This window comes from Phascolarctos cinereus, unplaced genomic scaffold (assembly GCF_003287225.1).
Source record: "Phascolarctos cinereus isolate Bilbo 61053 unplaced genomic scaffold, phaCin_HiC Scaffold_4;HRSCAF=312, whole genome shotgun sequence".
NCBI classification, from domain to species: Eukaryota; Metazoa; Chordata; class Mammalia; order Diprotodontia; family Phascolarctidae; genus Phascolarctos; species Phascolarctos cinereus.
In genome coordinates, this window is record NW_027555847.1 from 451,394,778 (window position 1) to 451,421,797 (window position 27,020).

The following is a 27,020-nucleotide window of genomic DNA, read 5'->3' on the forward strand; positions in this document are numbered from 1 at the left end:
GAGGCCACAATAAATGTTATCTTAAAGCATGTCAAAAACTACCTCATAATCACGTAGAACAATATATGTTATCCTATACATTAATGCAGCAGAATAAAGCAACCAATGAGGGAGGGGGGAGAAAGCAGAACAGGAAGCAGAAAAACTAGTATGGAAAACAACTGCCTTAAGATATAAAGCAAATTAGTGAAGCTAAGTGGGAACCCAGGACTAATAAACTGTTAAATTTCTCATCTAACACTTTCCCTTCTAAGTACTTTTTTTTTTACCATCCATATTTATCGCCTTCTTAAATGACTTCTTTGCATTTTCTGATAAACTCATGTAAAGACAAATACTTCATCATTGAGGATCTACAACTTGACTCCTTTACTACTAAGAAATTAATTAATAAGGATGTAAATGACTCCATTCCATACAATTTATCTTAAGTATGACAGACTTATGCAAAGTCTCTTATTAAAAAGGTGAGTTTGTGAAGAGAAAAATCAGGTGATGGAGAAAAAGAATATTTAACTCTATTCATCAACAGACTAAGAATGAATTTCTTTAAATGTACATTTTTGAGGAAAACTTTCAAGCATCTGAAAAAACAAAACAAAAAACAAACCTAAAGTCTGATTTGCACATAACATGAAATTTTTGCAAAAAGCATGAGGGGTCTCCATCTAGAGGATAATAGAAAAAACTGCACCATTTTTAAGAATAATTTTCATCCCTTTTCAGCAGAAGCATTTTAATTACATGTAACAACCACCACCATTATCCTTTCCATTTCAAAGAAAACAGAATTTAATTTACCTTTAAAGGAAAAGTCTCAATCAAATTATAAATGCTACTTTATATTTTTAAAGTTTAATAATAAAGATACAGAGATTATCTTTAGATATTCATAAGATGAATTTATCAAGTCTTGGCCAATTTGAATCCTTCTTAAAAGGATTTATTTTTTATTAAATACCTTTCCAGTGGTTGTGGGGATGGGCAGTAAAGAAAGGAGAAATTTATATTACATTTTAAAGTTCCAATCTGAAAAATTATGCTTGATCAAAATATAACTGCCCCTTGAGTCCAATTATCAAAATATGCAGGTAAAAAATCTGGGGATTTGGGAATAAGAAATAAAACATTTTTCTCATCAGAAAAATGTTACAAAAATTAAAACATTTCTATGAGTTTTCACAACAGTTTTTCCCTAAATGTGGATAGCAAGAACCATTTTCTCTATCTTAAGGTGCCATCAGATGAATGTCAATCCCTGATTCAGCATGTTTGCTGTTAATTTTCGCTCTGTATAGTAGGTCTATCACTTAGTCTCAAGACTACTTGCTTCCCACTAAAACCACTTCTGGTCTCTGACATTAAAACCTAGCTACTTAGCAGAAGGTTGCCACTTTCACAAGGGAAAGACTGTTTCACTCTTGGGTAAGTAGCTGCTAACTGGATACTTTTACTTCCCCAAATCCTTAAGCTAGTCTTTAAGAAGAGATCAGTTTAATTTTCCTATGAAGTATAAACAGAAACAAAACAATTATGAGATGCATATAGGAAGTCTAGGTGGCAGAATCTTTTTCTTTAATCTAGACTAATTCTCAAGTAGCATTTTTTTGTACTTCAGTTTGAGTAATTCCTCCACCAACTTATTTCACCTCCTTTTCAGGGCTTAGAAGATGGGTTTCAAGAGCTGCTGTGGACAAATATCTTGTCATTTTGAGTACATCCTGGTGAAGAGTTCTCTTCAAATTAGGATGATTATCAGAAAACAGGCATGAAGTATATCACTGGGCCTGTACTCAAAGCCTTTTCTAGTTTGTTGGTACCTACTAGAATTTTCACTCTGCTTTAGTCACCTCTAATACCACACTAAGGGCATAAGAATAGGACTCTAATAAAGGTTTCACATAGTAACATTATATAAATACTTAATATATGTATTATAAAATTAATTCCAAGATTATTCATTTTTTGCTTAAATCTAAACACACATAGTTCAGAATTAGTTTTACCTGTACTACAAGGATATGTTGGGAGCATGACAACACAAAAAAGTTATCTTCCCTATATGAATAAACCTCCAGCAAAGACCTCCAATGCCTTGTCAAGGTATGAAAATAGCTAGGTTTTCAATTCTATGGCAGCAGAATGCAAGTTTTGATAAAGTCTTGCAAAGCTACAGACTTTTCATACACTACAATTAGACTATATAACTTTTGCCTGAGGACTAGACTGGAAAGGCTCCTTACCAAAAAGTTGATTGTAAGATAATGGAAATTTTTTTTAATCCACAGCAACAGTCTACAGCATGAAGGAACTGCAGTGTTCATTGGTTGAGGAATGAGAACACATAGCCAAAAACCAAAATACCTTATGTATTTAATAAATGAATTAATAAAATCTAATAGTAAATGGCATATGTAACAAAAACATTGTTTAGAAATAAATTAGTAAGAGAATGTTTAACACAATTTTAAGAAATCTTTACAATTCCTAAGGTTCATCTAGGATAAGAAAGGAAGCAGTCAAATGGGGGGACAAAATCTTCACAGCAAATATCCTGGATGAGGGTTTGGTACTCAAGATATACAGATGAGTAAAATAAACAAACAAACAAATAAATGAATAAATGAATAAGTAAATAAATATGTGTGTGTATATATATATATAATTAAAAGCCATTTCAATAGATAAGTGATAAAAGTATATGGACAAATAATTATTTTTTAAAATGCAAACAATTAACAATCAAATGAAAGAATGCTCCAAATCACTAGTAAGAGAAATGCAAATCAAAACAACCTGAAGCTTCAGCTCACAACCAGCAAAACAGGCAGAGCTGACAAAAGAAGGAAAGTCATTGTTAAAGGGACTGTAGAAAGATAAGCATAGTAATGAATTGTTGGTAGAAATGTGAATTAGTACATCATTCTGGAAAGCAATTTGGGATCATATACAAACATTTACTAAACTGTAATACTCTGATGGAACTATACCATTGCTAGGCCAATACCCAAAAGAGATCAAAGAAAGAATAAAAGGTCCTTTATGTACAAAAATATTTATAGCAGCTCTTTATTGTGGCAAAAAAAACCTGGAAACTAAGGAGATACCCATCAATTGAGGAATGGCTGAAAAAGTCATAGTACATAAATGCAATGGGGTAGTACTATTATGCTATAAGAAATGAGGAAATAGATAATTTCAAAAAGATATGTAAAGACTGTATCAACTGATACAAAGCAAAGCAAAACGAAAAGAACAATTTATTCTACATCAATATTATAGTAATGAACAATTCTGATAAACTGATAAAGAATTAAGTGAGCAGAACCAATAGAACAATTTATGCAGTAACAGTAACACTGTAAAAACAATTCTGAAAGCTGTAAGAATGATATTGATGATAAAACATGCTATCCACTACAGAGAAATGATAGATTTAAGAAAGTAAATGACATACACATATTTGGCATACAGGAACTGAAAGAATTTTTTGCTTTACTATTCATATCTGTTACAAGAAATTTCTTTTTCTTTTCTTTTTTTTAAGGTGGAGAGAAAATAGATTTGTTCACTTAAAAAAACAGAGGTGGGGGTGCTACAGCTGTGAAATGTTACACATTTTCAGATGAGGTCACAATATTAGTTTTACTTAAATGCTCTACTTTGATACAAGGGAACTTTCACAAAGTGGGTATAATCATAAAAATGTAAAAACAAAATGCTTCAATAAAACAAAATATGATAAGACTGGAAAGACTTACATGAACTGATAAAAAAGAGAAATAAATAGATCCAATAAAACAACATACGTGACTATATCAATGTAAATGGTAAGAACAATAAAATAATTTAAAATGGATATTGTGAAATTACAAAGAACAACATGTACTAGCTGTGTGACCTTGGGCAAGTCACTTAACCCCGATTGCCTCACTAAAAAAAAAAAATTTACAAAGAACAAGCTTGGCCCCAAAGAAGAGATACAAGAAGACACCTCCCTCTATTCCTTAGAAGAGATAAGAGTATCATCAGGTGTGAAACACTACATATATCTTCAGATTTTTTTCAATAATACTGACTGGTTTTGCTAATTTCCTTTCTCTTCTTACTCCTCTTCTTCAAAAGAATTTGTTATAAGGCATGGCTCTGTGGGAAGGATGCAAGGGAAAATTTTGGTTGATGTAAAAACAAAAGACACTGGTAAAAATTCATGTTTAAAAATTCATGTTAATACTAATCATACCAAAGTTGGCTGGGGATCTGATTCCAACAAGAATAAAATGGTTGCTGGGGTAGAAATGATGGGCATATTGTGGAAAAGGAATCATTCTCTCCTAGAGTACATGACAGGGGAAAGCTGTGGATAATCTGATGTGCTGTCCAGACTTTGGACAATCAAATATCAAAGGGTTCAGAAGAAGGATAGGTATGATTCCATGGACTAAAACTAGTCCACTAGACTAAAAGAGAATTCAGCCCAGATAAGACAGGAAACTTCCAAGAATAAAATTCTGAAAACACAAGAGAAATGCAATTCCTATGAGAAGGAAAAATTGAAGTGGTGTGAAGAAAACTCAACACTTAAAATACACAGAAAACTAAAAGACTTTCAGGAGAAACTTTTTATTACTTCTTTGTTACATTTAAATACACTTTAATATTTTTAAAAATGTAGGTAAAGTTCATGATCCCACATATGACCCTCTTTTTTATTCTTTGAAATATTTATTGATTTTATTGTATTGGTTATAGTATACTGTTCACATTTAATGATAATAAAGTTTACAGAAGACTGAATCAAAACGAATACATCTTCTGTTATTGCACAATCCTTCCTATAAAATTACCATAAGGCACTCATTACGAGCTAAGGGTGGTAGGGAAAGTCAAGACTTCAAAAAGCAATTTGGCTTTTTGGTGGTTTTGGTTTTGTTTGTTTGTTTTTGCCTTTGTTTCTCTCCTTGCTTTTTTCTGCAAAAGAGAATCAAAGAAGGAATGTGCCCTAGTCTGGGCCAGAATGGGATAATGGCAGCTGGTAACAAAGAGAAAGGGAAACTGCACAATTCTTATTCTGCTTTTGTTATTGCTATTTAAGAGAATAACCTTAGGAAACAATGAAACAGAAATGGAAAAGGAGTTGATAAGGAAGGTCAATAAGGACATAGTAACAGAGCGCCTAGCCACTCTTAATGAATTTAAGTAAATAGATTATACTCAATACAATCAGACAGATTTGGAAATGACTGAATGGTTAGACTTAAAGAGTAAATTAATGACTCAAAGTCAATTACAGGAAGTGGAACCTGGGAGACTTGCTGTACTATTTAAACATTTTCATTAATGACTTTAATGCCATAGATAATATAATCATCAACTTTAAATATCACACAAAGCTGAGAATAGTTAACACAATGTATGACAGTCTGGATCCCAAAAAGAGCTTTAAAAGTTTCTTTAACCTCTAGTATTTATGAAGGGATAAAAAATTTCTGCTAAAAGAGAATATACTATCTTACCTGTTCATATTTTCAACTTTATTGCTTTCTTTTACTCCTTAAAGCATCGGTGACTTAGGCAAGCAGGTAAGGAAATTATAGAAATACTGTGACTACAATGAGATCCATGGGATCTTGGATAATACTTTTGATTATATATAGATGATTAACATCCCCCTTTTGGGTAGCAAAAATATGAAAATCAATCATTTACATCAAAAGGATAACTGTGAATGTTAATGAATTCATATTTGAAAAGTTATTTTTGATAGAAAGTTAAATAACCTCTAATTGTATAACTACTTTTATTATAAACTTTAAAGGTATTATTGAAAATGTGAAATTGCCCAATTTAAGGGCCAATATTTTAACCTGATGGTAATTTATTAAGGGCATGTCTATACCAATGGTTTTCACAGTTTTCTGTCATTTAAAAGGAACCTCAATCTAATCACAGACAAACATACAGGCCCATGATCTGATATAAATTAAAGTCAAACAATGAGTTTACAGGCAAGAAAAATAGCTTGTATGGTACTCAACAAAATAGGGTCACTTTGGTGGTAGACTAAGCAATTTGCCCTTCATAATATCTAAACATCTTGTGAAATTCCATGGCATCTCTTTCGTGTTTCCACAGGAGGTTGGCTGGAATATGCACATTCTGGATAAAACCAGAAACTTTTTCTTACAGCTCTTCAATCAATTAATCTAGAGACTTACCAAAAGCACATTTCTATTTCCACCACAGCCTGCAGATTGTTATCTCTGTTCGAAAAGCAAACTACTCTCACTCCTGGAGGAAGTAAAGAAACTTAAAGAATGCCTCTCCACCCTCCAAGCTGATAGTAAGAATTAAAAGTTCCTAAAAGGAAACAGAAGTTTGGCTTCAATGGTTAATAAAGGGACCTGAGGGTAGTGAAGGCTGAGGTAAATCTTATCAAGATGATGAGGAATGGAAGTGTTATACAGAGGAGAAAGAGAAGAAAAAGGACGATTAGGGCTTAAAAGCAGATTTGAGGTGCTACCTGAAGAGGGCAGAGTTGGATTCTCTAAAAAGGCAGATGCTTCGGGTCCTTGGAAGAATAACATGGTAGAGTCATCTATAGGGTAAGAGATCTTCTAGTATAGGGCAAAGGAAGTAGAGAATAGTAGTATAGTTTGGTGGTTTCCTCCTCAGGGGTATATGAAGCAGCAATTTTGCTAACCTAATAACAATAATGGGAGCTATTTTGCCTTCAAGGGTCATGTATCCCAAGATATAACAGAGAACCTTTCAAGGCATAAAAAAATTGACAACAGTTACCAACTTACGGTGATTCACAGGGGCAAAAATGATACTTCCAGAAGGAACCTAAAAAGTATTATCAATGATTAAAGAAGCCTTGAGCAATAAAATGAAGACAAATGAAGACACAGATGTGTTTCTCCTTACTTCTGCCAACTGAAGGAAGGCAAGGGATGCAGAAGAGAAAAATTAATTTAGGAAGTGTGAAGAAATCCAAGAAGCTGAATAGGGAAGATTGACAGAAAGTATTTGAGTAGTTGGTCATTGTATTGATCAGAGTTAATAAGTTTTTTGAAGTTCATTATCTTTACAATATTGCTATATAAATTGCTATTGTATATAACTTGTTCTCCCAATTCTATTCACTTCAATACACACAAGTTCATACAAGTCTTCCCAGGTTTTTCTGAAACTATCCCCCTTCATCATTTCTTACAGCACAATAGTATGAGTGGTGGTCAAGAGTGAGAAAAACAGAAATGATTTTGCCTCTAGAGGATACTATGGACCACCTGGCCAGAAAAAGCAGAGAAATAAGAAGTTTGAGAAATAGTATCATAACCCTGGAACAAAGCCATGACACAGTAATGATAGAGGATTTTAATTATCAAGACATTTGCTAGATCTTTCTCCCAAAAACAAAGCAGCTAATAAATACTTGACTGCCTTAATGAAAATTTTATTATTCAAAAAGTATAAGACCAACAAAGTGAATTTCTATTCTTTAGCTAATTCTTATTAATAGGGAAGAAGTAGTTGCCAGGGAGAAAATAACTGGAAACTCAGCAGAAGAAACAACTTCACCTAAAGTCTGTGATAAGGGAGAAGGAATCTAAGCAAAGGCTGACTTGTATCCTAAATTTTGGGAAAGCAAATTTCAAAAGGCTCAAAAGAAAAATAGGTAAATGGGATAACTGACAAGGGAGGCCAAGACTTTTTCTCTGTAACCCAGTTTCTTCATTAGTAAAATGGAGATAATAATAGCACCTGCCTCCCAGGATTTTTGCCAGGATCAAATGAGGCAGCACATGCAAAGAACCTTGTAAACCACAAAAGTCCTATTATAACTGCCAGTTATTACTATTACTATTTTTAATTCATTTTCTCTGCAAAGGAGAATGATCTTTACACTGGAAATGACAGAAGAAAAATGACTAACAGGGAGCTGATACCAAAGTAGGGAGTAAGAGAACACACAGCTTCCCTCAATAAATTTGAGTCAACTGGCCCAAATTAACACCATCTTTGGGATCTGAAAGAAATGGCAAATGTGACTACTGAGGCTTTTATCAGTGATACTGAAAAATCACGGAAAATAGGAGAGAGATCACAAGATTGGAGAAATTCAAATGCTATTCTGAAGATTTGGGGAAGGAAAAATGAGAAAACATGCAAACTACAGACCAGTGAGCTGGAAACCAATTCCTGGAAAAATTCAAGAATAGATCATTAAAGAACTGGTTGACGAACATCAAGAAAAAGGAAGCAGCGATTACCAAATGCCAACGTTGCTTCATCAAAAGCAGGTCTTGCAAAGCATTTATACAATAATATTAACACTGGTACCACATCACAACTATCAGATTGGCCATGATGACAAAACAAGAAAATGATAAATGTTGGAGAAGATGCGGGAAAATTGGAACTCTAATGCATTGTTGGTGTTGTGAAATATTTGATCCAACCATTTTGGAGAGCAATTTGGAACTATGCCCAAAGGGCTATCAAAATTTGCATACCCTTTGACCCAGCAATAGCAGAGATCATACAAATAGGAAAAGGACCCGCATGTACAAAAATATTTATAGCAGCTCTTTTTGTGATGGCAAAGAATTGGAAATTGAGAGGATTCCCATCAACTGGGGAATGGCTGAACAAGTTGTGGTATATGAATGTAATGGAATACTATTGTGCTATAAGAAATGATGAACAGGCTGACTTCAGAAAAAGACTTGTATGGTCTGATGCTGAGTGAAGTGAGTAGAACCAGGAGAACGTTGTACACAATAACAGCCGTTGTGCAATAATTAATATTGATAAACTTAAGACATCTCCAAAGGCCTCGTGATGGAAAATGCTATCCACATCCAAAGAAAGACTTACAGAGTTTGAATGTAGATTGAAGCATACTATGTGCTTTTTTTTTCTTCTATTGAGTTTTGTTTCCTCTTTCTGGTGGTTCCTCCTATTGGTTCTAATTTTTACTTACAACATCACTAATGTGAAAACACATTTTAATAAGAATGTATATGTATAGTCTACATCAGTTCGTGTACCGTCTTGGGAAGGGTGGTGTGGAAGGAGGGGGAGAAAAATTTTAAACTCAAAAGCATATGGAAGTGATTGTTGATAAATCAAAATAAATTGATTAAAAATTCACTTATAAAATAATAATAATAATAATATTAACACTGTAAAAACAATTTTGAAAGCCTTAAGAACTCAGATCAATGTAATGAACAATCATGTTCCCAGAGAACTGATGCCACTCACTTCCTGCTAGAGAGGTGACGGCTCAGGGTACAGAATGAGACATACATTTTTTAGACATGGCCAGTATGGGAGTTTGTTTTGTTTGACTATGCACATATTTATTAAAAAAGTTTTGTTTTTCTTTTTTCTTTTTCTCTAGTGGGAGGGGGAAGGTGGGGAAAGACAAAGAGAAAATCAATTTTTGTTCTTGGAAAAAAAATTTAATTAAAATAAAAAGACAGATCATGCCAGATTTAACCTCATTTCCCTTTTTGAAAGGATTACTAAAATCAGGGGGGTATAGTTTACTTAGATTTAGAGCAGAAGGAGAGATATAAGTTAGATAACAATAGGAAGGAAACAAACATTTATTGAGCATCTATATGACAGGCATCGTGCCAAGCACTTTGTAAATATAATGTTATTTAATACTCACAACAACCCTAGGAGAGAGTTGCGATTATTACTCCCTTTTTACAGTTGAAGAAACAGACGGACAAAGATAAAGTAACCTGCAGAGCCATCCCTACACTAAGTGTCTGAAGTCAGCTATGATTCCAAGCCCAGCATTCTAGCCACCTCAACAGCTAGCTGCTGGTTGCATACTAGATTCAAAGAACAACTGTTATTAGTTCAACATCAATACAAGAAGAATTCTCTAACGGAGATCTCTTTCTGATCTCTCTCCAGTAGTTGATACTGCTGATTATCTACTCCTCCTAGATATCCTCTCCTCTCAGGTTTTCCTGACACTGTTCTCCTGGTTCTCCTATCTCTCTGGCTACTCGTTCTCATTCTCCTTTTTCTGGTTCTTCATCCATGTCATGCCCACCAATTGTAGATATTCCCAAGGCTCTATCTTTTCCTGGGGTCACTGTACTTTCTTTTAAAAAAAATTGTAATAACTTTAAATCTAATTGATTTCCTTGGTAATCCTATATATTTTATTTTGTGCATTTAAAAAAATTATTCTGAGGAATCCACAGGCTTCCCTAGACTGCTAGAGATCTATGTTATCTCTCTTGGTGATCTCATCAGCCCTCATGAAAATAATTCCCAGATCAGTATTTCTAGTCCTCCTCATCTTTCAGTGTTTGTCCTGTATCACTTATTTGAATTTGTAACATTTCAAAAAGAGTCCATAGTCATCTGAAACTCAGTATGTCCAAAACAAAACTCAATTATCTTTCCTCCCAAAACCTTCCCTCTTCTGAACTTCACTGTTACTGTTGAGGGTACCACCTAAGTTTGCAACCTTGATGTCATACTTGACTTCTTATTCTCACTCACAATATATATCCCATCCATTGCCAAATCTTGTCACTTCTACCTTCACAACGTGTGTGTGTGTGTGTGTGTGTGTGTGTGTGTGTGTGTGTGTGTGTGTGTGTGTGTGTGTACCTCCTCCCTTCTCTCCCAGATCCACTATCCCAGGTCAGGCCCTCATCACCTCTCACCCGGATTACCAAAATTGTCTTTCAATCCTCTTTTTCATTCTCCACTTAGCTACCTCAATGCTTTTTTCTAAAATGTAGGTCTGACCATGTCACCCTCAACCTTCCCCTACCTCTCCTACTTAATAAGCTCCAATGGCTTATTACTTCCAGGATAAAGTATAAATTCCTTTATTCACCATTCAAAACTCTTCATAACCTGGCCTCTTCCTTTCTAGTCTTCTCACATTTTATTCTCCTCCACTGAACTCTACATACCAATAACACTGACTACTAGAACTCCAAAAATATATTCCCTCTCTTATCTCTGTACTTTTGCAGTAATTATCCTCCAGTTCCCAGAATATTCTACACCCTCACTTGGGCCTCTTGGCCCTGACTTCCTTCAAAATTCAGCTGGACTCACATCTACTCCTGGAGGCCTTTCCTGGTTTCCCATAGCTTCAAATGCTTTCCCCTCTCAGAATGCCTTCCATCTACTATGTATATATTTTGAAGGCACTTAACTGTTTACATGTTGATTTCCCACATTATAGAATAAGCTCCTTAAGAGCAGGGACTTTGTTTTGCCTTTCTTGGTATCCCCAGTGCTTAGCACAGTGCCTGGCACATAATAAACAATAAGTGCTTGTTGACTTGACATGATAGTATCTGAAGGACTATCATAAGGAGGAGGGGCCCTAAGGGGACCAAAGAGCAGAACTAAGAATAATGTGGAAGGCATAGAGACAAATTTATGCTTAATATCAGGAAAAACTTAACAATTAGAGCTATCCAAAAAGTGGAGTAGGTTGCCTTGAGAAGTGGTGCCTTTGCTCTCCTTGGTAGTCCTTGATCAGAAGCTAAATGGTTTCTTGAAAGGTATGTTATCGAGGTGATTCCTTTGGTGTAGGGATTGAACTAGAAAGTTGCTGAGGTCCCTTCTTTCAAATTTTGTGATTCTGTGATTAATTAATAACAATTCATTAAGTGTTCTCTATATAACAGGCACTGTGCTAGGTGCCAGAGACGAAAGAATAAAAATTTCATTCCATCAAGGAGCTTACAGATTATTGGGGAAAATAATACATGCATATGTATGTAAATATAAAATATATACAAAGTAATTTCAGTGACAAACTAACAGTGGGGGGAAGTTAGTAGAAGTCAGAACAGCTCTTGGGTAAAAGGTGACATTTGAACTAAACTTTGAAGAGATGTAGGGATCCTAAGTGGACAAAGGAAGGCAAGAGCGCATTCCAGACATGGGAAACACCATGTACAAGGAAGAAGACGAGATGGAACATTGTTTACAACAAACAGCAAAGTATACAGTTTGGCTGGAACAAAGACTTGATGAAGAAGAGTAATGGATAAGAAACCTGAAAAGACAGACTGAACGCAGACTATAAAAGACTTAAATGCCAAATAAAAGAACTTCAGATTTATTCTAAAGACAAGAGGTAGTCATTGGCACTTCCTGATCAGCAGAGTTAACAAGCAAAGCTGCAGGAATATCACTTTAGCAGCTTCCACTTATCTACAAGTCAGTCTCAGTAGAAAGTATCTTTACTGTACACTGGACATTAGGTTTCCTAGTCAGTTAAGCCACTGAGGTTTTTTAAAGTCTGATACAGAGAAGTTTAATTGCTCAAAATTGGTAATGCATAAAATCGATTTCTCTGAAAGTTAAAATGATAAGCCCTAATTTTAGAATTTATTTTATTTCATAAGGAAAAAAAATCTATATATAGTTTCCTTTGTGCTTCCACAGAACCAAAAACTAGCACAGTATTAAACATCTTACTCTGCAGGTCAACAAATGTTGAGAACTTATCTAAAATGCTACTTTATTATTATTCTATGAAGCTACTATATAGATGGTAATAATATAAAAAATATTACATCAGTATAAAATCCCTCCAAACAAGTGCATTTTGTAGCTAGTATAAGACTAAAGAAAGTCACTTCTGTCTGTTTTCTCAACTATGAAACAGTAAATAGCACCTACCTTGCAAGGCTGTTGTAGGGATAAAATAAAGAAAATAATTGTAAAGTACTATTTAAATATTTCTTTTCCCTTCCCTCTACAGTTAGTGTAGCTATATTCAGTCTGGTTCTCTGAATCCTTATAGATTTGTATGTCATCTCCACTTCTGGGTCTCAGCTCACCAGCTGCTTAGGCCCTAACTCAGCAGTTTTCAAGCCCAAAAGTTAGTCCCTGGACACAGAGCTCCATTCCTGACCTTCCAGGTAAATGGCTAAGCACCAAGGTCTTTGAGATTACAAATTTCAGGTTAACCAAAGAAGCCAAAGTGGTCCACAAAAGTTTGTATTCATGGCTCATATACACAGAAGCTGGGTAATGATGTGTATTTCTATTTATAGAAAATATAAATAAAGTTGACAGAAACTTGTTTCTCTTTTATTATACTAAAAATAAATGAGAATTTTTTAAAAAATTACTTCTTTTAAGCAGTGTTTTATGCCAGCTTTTTGTTGAATAAGTAACTAAATTAAATGACAAGTTACCATAAGTAAATTAAATGACAAATTTCCACAATAAATGACTAGAAGTTAATCTTTGATATTTGACTTTCTTACAGTTGCAGAAACTAAGTGATACATCATTCATTTTGTTTAAAAAAGAAACATGATGCTTAGGATACAGCTATGCAAACTACATTACACAATTCAAATGTCGGCAATATTTCTCTGCTTAAAAACTATGGTTAAGTTCAGTTTATTTTAGAACCTTAATTTCAACCTACTTTAACAATCCCCTAGAATTAGAGATAATCATTTTCTAGAATCAGAAAAATATTTTCCACTGGGTTCCTCACTGTACTGCATTTCACATATTCTTCAAACACCAATGCTACACACCTATTTATAGCTAATTTACATCCTCCAAGTGTAAAGATGAGTTTGTCAGTGACCAAGTATTCCAGTAATCCTCCAAAGACATCAAATTACTTACAGTAGGTTTGGCCCACAAAATAAACTCTATATATACCAGGCTTTAAATATTTATATGCCACTGTCTTCTACGTCTTCTGAAAAATTAGTTCAGTAACTATCCAGATAATATTAGATTTTAGTAACTTATCTCTATAAATAGAAAGTTACAAATATAACTGGATATCCAAATTTTCTATAGTTAACTATAGTTAATATAGTTTCCTATAGTTAATTGTGGCAATGGCTCTGGTATGAAAACTATTTAGACCAGATTTGTAGTCTTTTTCCTAATAGCAGTTGACAACCTGGGAACCCAAATCAGTAAGGAATTCTGATTCTAGGTATATAACTATGGCCCACATCCAACTTACAGCGTATGGTAACAGAGAATCTTACTCCATTCACCTCACTATATGTATAACTTACATGTAGAGATAATCAGTAATTGACAGTATGCCTATATAATGCCATTTAAAATCTCTAGTGGCTCCATTTTTTAAATATTTGGTAGTACAAATAATTAAATATTCATAAATATGCATATATAACTCATGCTCCAAACGTTGTTTAAAGCTGGTTGTTTGGTATTCTGAACGTATTCCCTCCCCCACCACCAATAATGTTATAAATGGTGGCTTACTTCTCAGACAAGTCTTAATTAACAATAATAATAATAGTTAACATTTATATAGCACCTAATATATGTCAGGCATTGTGCTAAGCACTTTACAAATAGTATCTCATTGATCCTTACAACCACCTTGGAAGATAGGTACTGCTGTTATCCTCATTTTATAGCTGAGCAAAGTGAGGCCAACAGAAATTAAGTGACTTGCCGAAGGTTACACAGCAAGTAAGTGTCTGAGGCTAGATTTGAACTCAGGCCTTTCTGACTCCAGGCCCAACTCTCTATCCACTATGCTACCTAACTGTCCTAACAAAAGCTTATTAAATCTATAATAGAGCTGAAATATAGTGTGAAAAGCCCTATTTCATCTATAACTAAACCTGCACTAATTTACTTAATGAGAAAATCATGTCAATGTCTAATTATGCAACAAAATCAAAGGTAGGGAAGGTCAGACACAGTCCACACAACACCAATAACTTGCTAACTTACTACATCTGCATAGGAGATTGTAAGGCTCTACATTTGAAGAAAAGGCACCTCTCTAGATCTATCAACTCCACAAGTGTCTTGAAGTAGGGTATAAAAGGTAATCCCCCTTTTTGTCACTTATATTTTGAGAAAATTTAGAAATTTAGCTGACATGTTCATGTTGATCAATTTAAGCAATGTCTGGCTCAAATGTGATAATGTATGTAAATGGCTTTGCAAATCTTAAACAGCATCATTATCATCATCATCATCATCATCATTTGTATAAGTTATAGGTAGGCCTACTCATCTGAAAGCACCATATAACAACCTCTTAATTTTTCAGCTGTAAAAAAGGCCACAAGAACAGGTCATATTTAAAAGTGTTCTAAACCCTTTTATGGTAAAAACAAACAAAAAAACTATTAGCTTTCCTAAGCTACAGTTATGGCTGAACTTTCCATTATGTCAACTTCACTTTTCTAAAATAAAGTACAATGAAAGAAAAACAAAATTTTTAATCCACACCATTTTATCTAAAACCCAACACCAATAAGGATTCTTATAAACTAAAATCCTATCTAACCTCAAAATTTTGAACAAAATAATTTGAATGTAGCAGCAATGAACTGAATTAATCCAAATATAAACTTACCCTGCATGTGGAGCTGCTATCCCTTTATGAGATGGAGATAAGTTGTGAACTTTGCTTCCCAAAGAGCTACTGACAGAAGACCCTTTACTTGAAGGTGCAGCTTTCAAAAAAAAAAAAACAAATATTAGTCTTTACTAGCACTGTATGAGAGACTATTTTGCATCTCTTTAAAGACTGCTGTCGTAATAATTTCTGAGGCAAGAATAAAGCACAACTGCAAATTATAGAGAAAAATAAAAACTGCAAGAAATTCTCAGAAATCAAGAAAATAGCCATTCCACAATCTCATGGCAATTTTTGCTGGTTTCTTTATTCAATTAAAAAGAAAGAAGTGCTCACATACACCTAATACTGTAATACATAATTAAGCATCATCATATTTCTATATAAGACAGTTAAAAAAGCCTTTCAAGGTAACCAAAAGTTATGCTCTGAGGTATAGTAAACCTATACAGGTGGTATCACAATCAAAAGACCAGGAAACATTTGGGTTTTTGTTGTTCTGGACAAAAGGTGGCATTGATAACAACAGTAGTAAGAGCTAAAAAGTATTATGATAGGGCTCTACAATGGAGTCACTGAGGCTAAGTAGCCCTAATGACCATAAATATGTAATAGACACTGTCCCTTTCCACTGTCCTGACTCATTCTGACCCTGTATCAAACATATAAACTATCATGCTTCCTGTTTGGATAAGACTCTGGGCTGACTATAGCAGCTGTGGTACCAACACCTATTCCTGGGGTCCCTGATTACCAACTCAAACCCTCAACAAATTTCTAGTCCCAATTAAGAAACTCCCATTCGAGTCTGGTATTGCCAAATATCCCAGAGAATTCCCCATCACATTTGACTTTGATTAGGAATACTACCTCTAGGAATGCTTTCTCCCAGATCTGGTATTATCTGTTCTCAACCAAGCTCATCTATAAGGTATCAAACTTCCCTGCTCACACTCAATTATGAATGTGCAACCTTCACACTTCCCCACCAAGATCTTTGCCAACATAGACGTCTCCCTTCCTCTCAGGTGAGTGACTCTGGTTGTGTGATTGTGTATAGCAAAATCTGTCTGTACTACCATACAGGGTGTGTATGCTTTGTTTATCTGCCTGTTTGCTGGACCACACAAGAGTAAAGTTCATTTTTTTACAAGCTTCCTGAGTACCAATTTCCTATAAATCTTTTAACCTGAGTCTTTGCTCTAAGCTTAGCCAAGAGGTCAAATATAGCAATTAGTAAGAGGCAAAAATAACTGCAGTTGGGAAACCTGAAAAATAACATTACTGAATAATATTTTATTTAATGTCACAGATACACTATTTTTCTTCAAATCTCAGCAATTTTTAAAACATGTCTTGCTTATTTTGCTTCACTGTATCTATAATTCACACACAAAGATAATCCATAATTGACAGTATGACTATAAAATGTCATTTAAAATCTCTAGTGGCTCCATTTTTAAATATTTGGTAGTACAAACATTTAAATATTCATAAGTAACTCACATTCCAAAAGTTGTGTAAAGCTGGTTGTTTGGTATTCTGAATACATTTTCCCCCACACACTACCTTCATCTCTTATTCTGGCAACATATTTAGAAAATACCTGTGAAATTTATGGTACTTCATACCTACAACAGACTTGCTAACACTGCTTGGCTGTGGTAAACGTGAGGATGCTGAAGGCATTGTTCCTGGAGAATTTGTCTTTTTAAGGGCAGGAGGCTTGTACTAAAATAAGGAAAATAAAATAAATTAGAAACTTTTTGGATAATCGGTACAAATTTTTCTTGGAAAAAATGTTCTCTTTTAACAGCATGTTATTCTGTTAGATTTTATACGCAGTGATTTTTTTTAAGAGTAGTAAAGTATTTCAGAACCCAAGTATCAAGTAATACAGACAGAATAGAAGCAAGCAGTAACACTTACCCAAAAGTGTATCAATGAACCATCTTGATGACTTTTTATTAAGGAACTATGAAGTTTCCATAGATTATGTATCTCAGAATCCCAAACTCAGATAAATGAATAACCTTGACCAAATATGCTGATTTTAGGGTCTAAATTTGTCTTAATTCATAAGGTGTAGAACAGAATGTGATGTCACCCTATGGGTTTCCTTTTTAAAAAGAGTTCGTATCACCACTGTTCAATACTGTATTAGAAACACTAGCTACAGCAATAAGATAAGACAAAGAAATTGAAAGAATGAAAATAGACAATGAGGAAACAAAACTATCACTTTTTGCAACTGATATGACGGCACATTTAGAGAACCCTAAAGAATCAAATAAAAAACTAATTGAATAATTAACAACTTCAGCAATGTTCAGGTTATAAAATGTATTCTACTATAAGCAAGCTTATAAATCTTCTCCCAAAAGGACTTTGTGCACAAATACTGACAGAAATAGACCCCATTATTTTTTGCTACTTCAACTGAAAGCACATTCAAATATTCTCAAGATATTTGGATGTATATTTTTAACACTGAAATTTGCTTGAATAATTTCCAACACCAATGAATGTGTCTTTGGGAAAAGCGTTTTCAGTAAAAAACAATATTTAATTTAAAACTATCATAGGCAGCAAATTTAAACAGATTTTACATACAATATAATATAGATATGCCCTAAAATTTAATATTTACATGAATTTTCTGTGATTATTTTATTGCAGTCTTCTCAGAGGATGAAAGGATCTAAAGTGGGAGAAGACCTTAAAGGGCATATAGCCCAACAGCCTCATGTTAACATATCAGGAAACTGAGGCCCTGAGAGACCATGTGACATGCTCCATTTAGTGACAATGAGCCAGGATTCATATCCAGGTCTTCTGACTCCAAATCCAGTGCTCTTTCAACTGCAAAACACTGTTTCTGAATGAATTATTAGGGCTATCCAAAGTCTCTCCCACCATTTCACCACTCTCATAGAACAAAAGCAAGATCAAGAGCATATTCTCTGTTAAGGTAAAGCAGAATATGTAGGTAAAGGATCGTAAGACCACAGGATCATAGCTCTAGGGATATAAAGGTCCTCCCAGGCCATCCAGTCCAAACTGCTTATTTTACAGATGAGGCAAATGAGGTCAAGAAGGTTAATTTGCCCAAGGTCACATAGGTAGTAAGTTTCAGAGGTAAGGTTTGAACAAGGTTCTTCAGTCAGTACTCCTTCCATTGTACCAAGTTGTCACCCAAGTAAAAAAGAAAAGGTAAGTAAAGAAAATTGGCAAGGCAAGGAAGAGAAGGGAAAAGAAGTTGGGTGTGACTATTAAGTGGTTCAAAGAAGGAAAAAAGAAGCTGGGCATGCTGTCAATTTAAAAGCTGAACATAGGGAATAAAGTTGTAAAGGGATTAAACGTGCAAAGAAGTAACAATTACACATCTGGGTATCACATTTTAAAAAGAAGACAGATAAGCCAAAGATCTTCCAGAGGGGAGCAACCAGAAATGTAAAAGACCATTAGAAAGCCTGGAGCCTGCCAACAATAAGGCTCAGAAAACACTTGATAGTGTAGAAGAGAGATTAGATATATTATTTGACCCCACAGGACTAAACTAGGAGTAATGAGTGGAAGCTGAAAAGAGACAAATTCAGGTTTGCTGTCAAGAACTACCTCCAAGTACAATGGTCTGCTCAAGAGAGAATAAGCACCTCCTTGTTGGATGTGTTGCAGTAAGAGGTTTTTTGAGCTACTCACTTACTCTACTATGGGCCCTTTCAACTCCGAAATTCTTCTGTGAACATTTCACTTTGTTTTTCTTCTAAATCTGTTTCTCTTCTTAATCATTTTTTTTCCTTATGCCTCCTCAAAACTATCACTTTAAATATACTTAGAATCAGACTTTTAGAGTTGGAAGGATCCTTAAAGATCATGAAATCCCAGGCCAAGTGCTATTTCTCCTAACTTACAATACCAATCTTCTTAAATTATTTAATCTAATTTCTAAACAGCAAGTAAACTGTATGTAAATGCCCTCAGGAACATACGCTTACTACTTTGAACTCTATGCAGTCTTTCCCATCTGTCCCCAGAAATGGTTTAATGGTTAAACCAACAAATCCCCTTAATAAAAGGATTTGTTCTATGAAGTTTGGATTCAATCAAAGGGCTGCACTTGAGGATCCAGAGTGCCACATGTGGCCTTGAGGATGCAGATTCCCCATCCCTGGTTTATTCCATATCATTTTACCTGTGCTCGAGAAGTTGATTTTCCTTTAGTATCAGTAGAAAATTTGCCTTTGTTACTAATACGAGCAGCTTGTTCCTTACAGAAATTAATATGTCTGTCGGCTGCATTTTCATTGAATCTCCTCTGGCAATACGGACACTGAATGTAATCTAAAAGAGATATAAATACAAAAACAGATTAACTGTATGTGAAATGAGTCTTAAATTACAGCAATTATACATATATTATATGTGACATGTATACATATATATTATGCATTCCCAATACACACACTATAAATAAGATACTAAAGGTGAGCAGGAAAATCTGCTAAATTATAAATTGCCAGCTTCTTCATATTTTATTTTTTTAGCTGACAAGCCAGAAGATAAGCCATGTCTGTCCCCATTAAGGAAGACCTTGGATCAGACAGCTGCTGAATTCTAGCCTTTCCCAAAGTGGAATACAGAGGAATAAATGGAAGAGATGAATACGAATCCTCACACTACTATGGTATTGATAAGTAAGGAAGTATACTTTTTCTCTATTTGTCTCACATTCTGACATGTGGCCTCAAGGCCACAGGGTTTCCCACCCTTGGGCTATGACAACCTTAATACAGTAAAGCTATTCTGATCTTAAGTGGCCTGGGGCTGTTTCATAACCCTGTTAAGGTCCAGTCACCATCACAGACTTGGTGGATACTAACAAAAATGGTGCATCTTCTACCTAACTTCCCTGCCCCCTCAGACACCCACAACTATCACAGTGACAGCATGCTTGTTCATCTTGGAAAGATTTCAATTTCATACCTTCCACTCACTTTATTTCTGAAAAGTCCACTACTCATTTCAAACTTCTGAACAACCCGTTCTCCTCACTCTCCTACCTGTCCCTAACAAGTCAAACTATTGCTGTCTCAAGCTGAAAGTCAGACTGAATAAACCAATTTTATAACACCAGATTGCCTACCATCAAAGATATGAGGTCCACCTTTTCTACTGTTGACTGTATTTTGATAATTAAATGCATGCTTCCTTCCAAAAACATGTATCTCAAACTACAGAGTCCCTCCTTAATTCTTAGCACCTATAGTGCTTCATACCTCTGTCCCTGTAGCCAAACAGTACGTGAAGAAACTAGATGACTACTAAGCCTAAATCATAATAATAGCTAACATTTATATAGCATATTAAGAGTTGGAAAAATATGCATTATCTGCTGTGAGCTCCACAACATTCTAGTGAGGTAACCACCGAAACTGAGGTTCAAAGACCTTAAGTGAATTCCCAAGATAACAAACCTATTTTCAGAGGTGGAATTCAGAGCCCACTGTATCCTAGCTCCACATCCAGTACTCTCTTTCCATGTCATATACCTTTCTGGCATACCGACCACAATCACCAACTCTCCGCAAACTCTTGTAGGTCAGAGATGAGGTGTGGTTATCAACCTTGACAACAGATAACACTACTGGAAAGTGAAAAGAAATAAACCCTTTCTAATAGCATAAGTAGTGAACCTCATAGCCTTTTTTAACTGAAGCTTCCTGACCCCAAGAAGATTATAAACCCAGTCTTTCAGTAGTCATGGGCCCAAAAGGCACTAGTGGCAATATTTCCCCAGTTCTGAAAACAGATCTACCAGTAATAGGTGATAAAGAAAAGTTTGCAGTTTAATTCCCAAAAGCAGGGTAAATGTAGTACCTGGTGGATTAGGAGGCTTGTGGCTCAAATATAAATGTAAATCAATCAAGAACCTCAACCCCACTTCCCACCAAACCTAACCACTTCTTCTGCCAGTACGGTATTTCTTATCAATCCTGACACTCTGGGTATAAGAACACTACAAGCAAGGGGAATATGCCTAGACCTCCAGAGTGGCCACTACTATAGAATATTTATATCTTCGAGTCATAGTAGATTTAAGTGGCATACATACACAAGAAATGACACCACTATTCATTAAGTGAACAAGTGCCACGTACTGGATATGCATGCTTCTAAATCTGGAATCTGGTTTCTCTGTGCCTTTGAACCCTAGATTGAATTCTCTAGTGACAATTCCTGGACTTTGCCCCTGTTTTCCTCCTAGGTGGACCTCTATGGTAATTTCACTTTTTAACTTAACCCTAATGGAATTTTTAACTTAATCCCTAATGGAACCCTGAAATCCTGCTCAAGATTCCTGGGCAATTTGGACATATCCATACCCCTGCTTGCACACAACACGTAACTAGCTCGAACACATAATAAATTTCAGAGAATTACTGAGTCACTTGATTCTACTGGCAAAACTCTTTAGACAATCTAGACTCTCTGAAAGAGAAACTATTAGAAAGAACCATGCTAAAAGGTAAACCACTATGTACACGAGTCAAAACTTCAATGGCAAACTTGCTGTGTCAAGATGCCTGCTCGAGTAAACAAAAGAAAAACCTCACTTTCATGACATTTTTATATACTTAAAGCATCGCAACACTTAGCATGTAGTTTCTGTCAGATTATATAGACTGAAATTTGATTAAAAAACACCAGCTACACATCTGTTTCATTGTGGAAGATAAACAAAATGTGGGCTATTAACACTTTTAAATTAAAGTATTACACTAATAAATTCTCATCACAAATGGATTTTTTTTCTCTGATGTTTTTAACTTTATAAGTAAAATTAACATGAAATATACCTTTTCTGTATTAGGAAGTACTGAAACAATGGGGCATGTATATATGTAATCAATCACATTTTAGATAAAACACCTTTAAATCCACAGCTAAAGTATCTGAAGTTCTTATCTTTAATAGTTTAAAGCAATTTCAAAATGAACTCTTACTATATGAAAAGTTAAAATCAAAAGCTGAAATTATAAAATTGTATATTTTCCCCCTTTTACATGCTGAATCACAACTATGCTATAAACTTGGGCTGTTTCCTTTGAAGTAAAAATTATGACCTATCAGTCTATGACTACCATATTAACAATGTAATAGCAGTAAGACATGTATATAAGTATCTTTCAATAACCCCCTCATTTTAACATATGTCTCATCGATATTATATACCAGGATCATAAGAAGGTGGAGGTGGTGGTGGAAGTTTGCCACCCTCTTTAAGTGCCTGATCAAGTCCTTTAGCTGCCCTTATGGTGGCAATGAATTCTTCATGTTTTCTTCTCCAGTTAGACTGTTTCTTTGGAGGTTCTGGCTAGAAAGAAATTTTTTTAAAAAATAATGAATAACAAAAAAAACTAATTTTGCACAATGAAATGAAAATGAGTGGTAACTTCATTTTACTTTCAAAATTGTATAATTGAAGTTTTCCTAGGTTATGGAGGAAAAAAAAAACTTTTAAGTAGAGCATTATAGAGGGTGTCCCAAAAGTCTCAGTAGAGTTTTAAGCTTATTCTAATAATTTAAAACTCCACTGCAATTTGTGAGATACCCTGTATATGAATTTGATATTACGGTAACTTTTTATCAAATCCTCCATTCATAAATGAACATAATACACAAATACTGTATTTTATCTATCTAATAAGACACTGAGGTGAGAAAGTTTTAAAAAATTAGTATCATTTGGCTGGAACATCAACATCTAACATATTGTGTGTGTATACACATATATGTGTATATAAATATATGTATATTAAAAATATAAAATATATATAAATATATATACACATATATGTATATAAATATACATATATGTGTGCATATACAGAGAGATAGCTGTCATTCTTTTTTTCCCCAAATTAAAAGGCAAGGTCTTTGAAAAAGTTCAGGCCATTTCAAGAAAAATTTTGCAAACAATAAAATATTTTTTAAAGTATAGGCAGTCAAACCTTTCATTCAAGGCACATTTTGCCACTAAGTTCATTCCACACTATTTAATTATGCTGCCTTTACCAACCATTCAATGGTTTCTTCTGCTTTCCCAGCTGAAGAGGACAACTGTACACGAGCAGTTAGGCTTTACCTTACTACAACCTATGGGTTTTGAGAAACCTATTTAATCTGAAAGGGGAAACTGTTGGTTTATTATTTCTATACACTTTACAGCAACTGGCTAATGCATGCTGATACAATAAATGAGTAAGACTGTGCACTTAATGGTTTCTTAATTTATTTGCTTCTGGATCAGGAAATATTAGAAGAAAAAAAAAGTTGAGCTACATAATGATAGAAACTTGGTGTATTTACTCCTCTGTCCACCTCCCACCTACCCCAACTGATTGTTTTCCCACATTATTAACATGCTTAGAAAACGTATAAAAAACTTATTAAAAATACTGTTCAGGAAAAGATTTATCAACTCATATACATTTTATTAAGTTTTTTTGTTCTTTATGGATGTTAACCATTCCTAAGTTTTTAACTTGAAGACATTTAAACCCACTATTTTGCTTGGCTATAGTTGGTATGACAATACTAGTACTAAGTGGAAGTTACAAAAGAGGTAGCTTTCAGCTCAAGTAAGAAAGTTTTATAACAACTGGAACAGTCCCAAAATGGAATAAGGTGCCTTGTTGGTAAATGAATTTTCTATCACCAAAAGTATTCAACCAGAGGTTAAATGACCATTTTTCAAGAATGTTGCAGAAAGGATTCATGCTTTCAGAAGGGAGAGGCCCAATTAGATCTAAAGCACCCTCATCTAATGATTACATGATAGAACACAGGTTTAAAAGATTTAATTTAATATTTTTCTATAAAAAGTACTTATGTGTTTTCTACAAATTTGGTTTTTATTCTGAACTTAGAAAAAAACAAAAAAAAGGAAGCTTTTCCATATACAAAATAGAACAGATGAAGTGTAAACATAAAACTGTGACTTGCCTTTCAAGTATGTAATGAATTCAACATATTAAAAGCTGTCATCATCATCTGTGTTTCCTGCTGAATTTCCTTCTATTTGCTTCTTTGCATTCTTAAATTCTTCAATTACCCCTTTTATTTTTCTGGACAATACTATCGGCTAGTTCCCCATTCTATCCTGAAATACTAGTCCCTCTCCAAATTAGAAGAGAAAAAAAGGAAAAACAAAACACTTCTAACAAATATGCATGATCAAGCAAGATCCACAACAGTCATATACAAAAATATACATCTCATTCTACAATTTGAGATCATTAAATCTCTATCAGGAAATGGGAAGCAATTTATCATCTGTCCTCTAGAGAACTGGTTGGTCATTGCATTGATCAGATTTCTGAAGTCTTACAACATTGTTTTTTCTTTACTCTAGTTATGATTCTGTTCACTTCATTCTGCATAAGTCTATACAACTCTTCTCATATTTGCCTGAAACCATTCTTTTTATTATTTTTTAAGGCACAACAGTATTCCATCACATTCACATAACAAAATTTGTTTAGCCATTCCCCAATTAATGGACATACCCTTAATTTCTAGTTCTTTGCTACAACAAATAAAGTTGATTTAAATAATTTTTTTACACATAGGTATTTTTTCCCTCTTTCTGTGATCTCTTTGGATATAAGCCCCACAGTGGAACAACAGGGTAAGAAGACATGTACAATTTAGGGACTTTTGGATTCGAATTTCAAATTACTTTCCTGAAAGGGTGGACCACTGCACAGCTCCACCAAAATTGAAAAAGTGTAAATGACATCCTACAGCTCCTCCAATAATTTGTCAGTTTTCTTTTTAATTATCTTTGCCTATATAGTGGAAGTGAGTACTTCTCTAATTATTAGTGATTTGGATAATTTTTTTCCATAAGGCTCTTGACACTTTCATATCCTTTGACTATATTGGGTAATATTTATGAAATACTGTTCTTTTTATAGAGAAATTTCCAGCAAAGATTTTTCACCAGTTAACTGTTCCTTCTGATTTTTACTGCATTAATTTTGTTTGTGCAAAAAACTGTCAATTTTAAGCAATCAAAACCGTACATTTTATCTTTGTGATGCTCTCGTGTCTGGACATGCTCTCTAGCTTTAACCCCTAGGAACAAAAAGTATTTCCTTATATGCTGCTCTAACTAATGTGCCCTTTTATATCTAAATCATGTACTCATTTAAGTTTATCTTGATCTATAATGTGAAGTATTGATTTAAACAGGGGCAGCTAGGTGGCGCAGAGATCCTTCTATAATACAAATATAATCCTGATATCTTGATATTCAAAGCAAGGAAAAACAAAGCAGAGAAAATTACTATGTAATAATATCCTTATTGAATACTAATGCAAAAAAATAGTTAACATATTAATGCAGAGGCTTTAACAGTATATTTAAAAGATTATATAATAGACCAAATTGGATTTACACCAAGAATGTTTAGTTGGTTTAATATAATAAATACAAACATAATTAGCCATATTACTAATAGTAAAAATAATATAATTGTTAAGTTGGTGAAAATTTTTTGACAAAACATAGATTTCTATTAAAAAGGCTAAAATGCATAGGAATAATCACATTTTTCCTTAATATGATTAAAAGTAACTATCTAAAACCGAGGTCCAGAATTATTTGTGAGAAATTCTAGAGCTAGGTTTCTTCTTAATCTGAGGATCATAAACTTGATTTTTAAAATACTTTGATAAATGTATTTCAAAATAATTTATATCCTTTGTAATTTTATATATTTTATTTTATGCATTTAAAAATATTCTGAAAGCAAGGTCTATAGACTTTGCCAGACTGCCAAAGGGATCCATGACACACAAAAAAAGGTTAAGCTGCCCTGTTTCAGAAGCCTTTCCAATTAAGAACACGGACAAATAAAGGATAGGTCTTATCACTATTCGTATTCAATCTAGTGCTAAAAATTCTAGATATAGCAGTTAGACAAACGATTATGCATTACCGAACTAAGCTTTTCATTGTCAGTACAATAATCTATCTGTTTAGAGGGCCGTAAAAATCAAAAAATTTCATTTTTGCATAGTTTATTTATTCCTAGGGATTAACTGCTCTTTGCATGTTTGATAGAATTCATCAATAAGTCCCTCTGGTCTTGGGATTTTCTTCAAGAGTTCATTTGTAGTTTCTTAGATTTCTTACTTCTGAAATTGGATTATTTAAATTTTCTACTTCCTAATTTGTTATCTGGGTATTTTTATTTTGTAAATACTCATCGTCCGTTTCATCTAAGTTATCCATTTTGTTGCCATAAATCATTATCGAGAATATTCTTCAATCTTCATTTGTTGTGAATTACTTTTAATTTTTGACTCTAACAATTTGGTTTTCTTTTCAAAAATATTAATTACTCATGTATTGATATTTTTCATCAAAATCCTTTTATTTATCAAATCAATGGTACTTTAGCTTTCATTTTTGTCCATTTCTTTTTTGATTTTCAAAATTTCTATATAGGTGTTTAGTTGGTATTGCTTTTCCAGTTTTGTTTTGTTTTTTGGTTTATGTCTAATCTGTTGATCTTTTCTTTGCCTTTTAGGATGATAAAAA

General features: G+C 34.0%; 2 protein-coding genes across 4 annotated transcripts in view; one reads left to right on the forward strand and one right to left on the reverse strand.

Moving 5' to 3' along the window:
* The window catches only part of IL7 (interleukin 7), a 96,800-nt gene extending 94,177 nt beyond the window's left edge, over positions 1–2,623 (forward strand). The window contains exon 8 of the mRNA XM_078153354.1: positions 1,661–2,623. The gene's annotated coding sequence lies outside the window, so the exon portion shown is untranslated. The remainder of the gene's footprint in view (positions 1–1,660) is intronic.
* The window catches only part of ZC2HC1A (zinc finger C2HC-type containing 1A), a 56,971-nt gene that overhangs the window by 12,875 nt on the left and 17,076 nt on the right, over positions 1–27,020 (reverse strand). For all 3 annotated transcript variants that reach the window (XM_020973928.2, XM_020973930.1, XM_020973927.1), the window contains exons 4-7: positions 22,643–22,784; positions 19,602–19,750; positions 17,038–17,137; positions 15,404–15,503 (exon numbers count right to left, since the gene is read on the reverse strand). In XM_020973928.2, the coding sequence (XP_020829587.1) occupies positions 15,404–15,503; positions 17,038–17,137; positions 19,602–19,750; positions 22,643–22,784 (491 nt within the window). The remainder of the gene's footprint in view (positions 1–15,403; positions 15,504–17,037; positions 17,138–19,601; positions 19,751–22,642; positions 22,785–27,020) is intronic.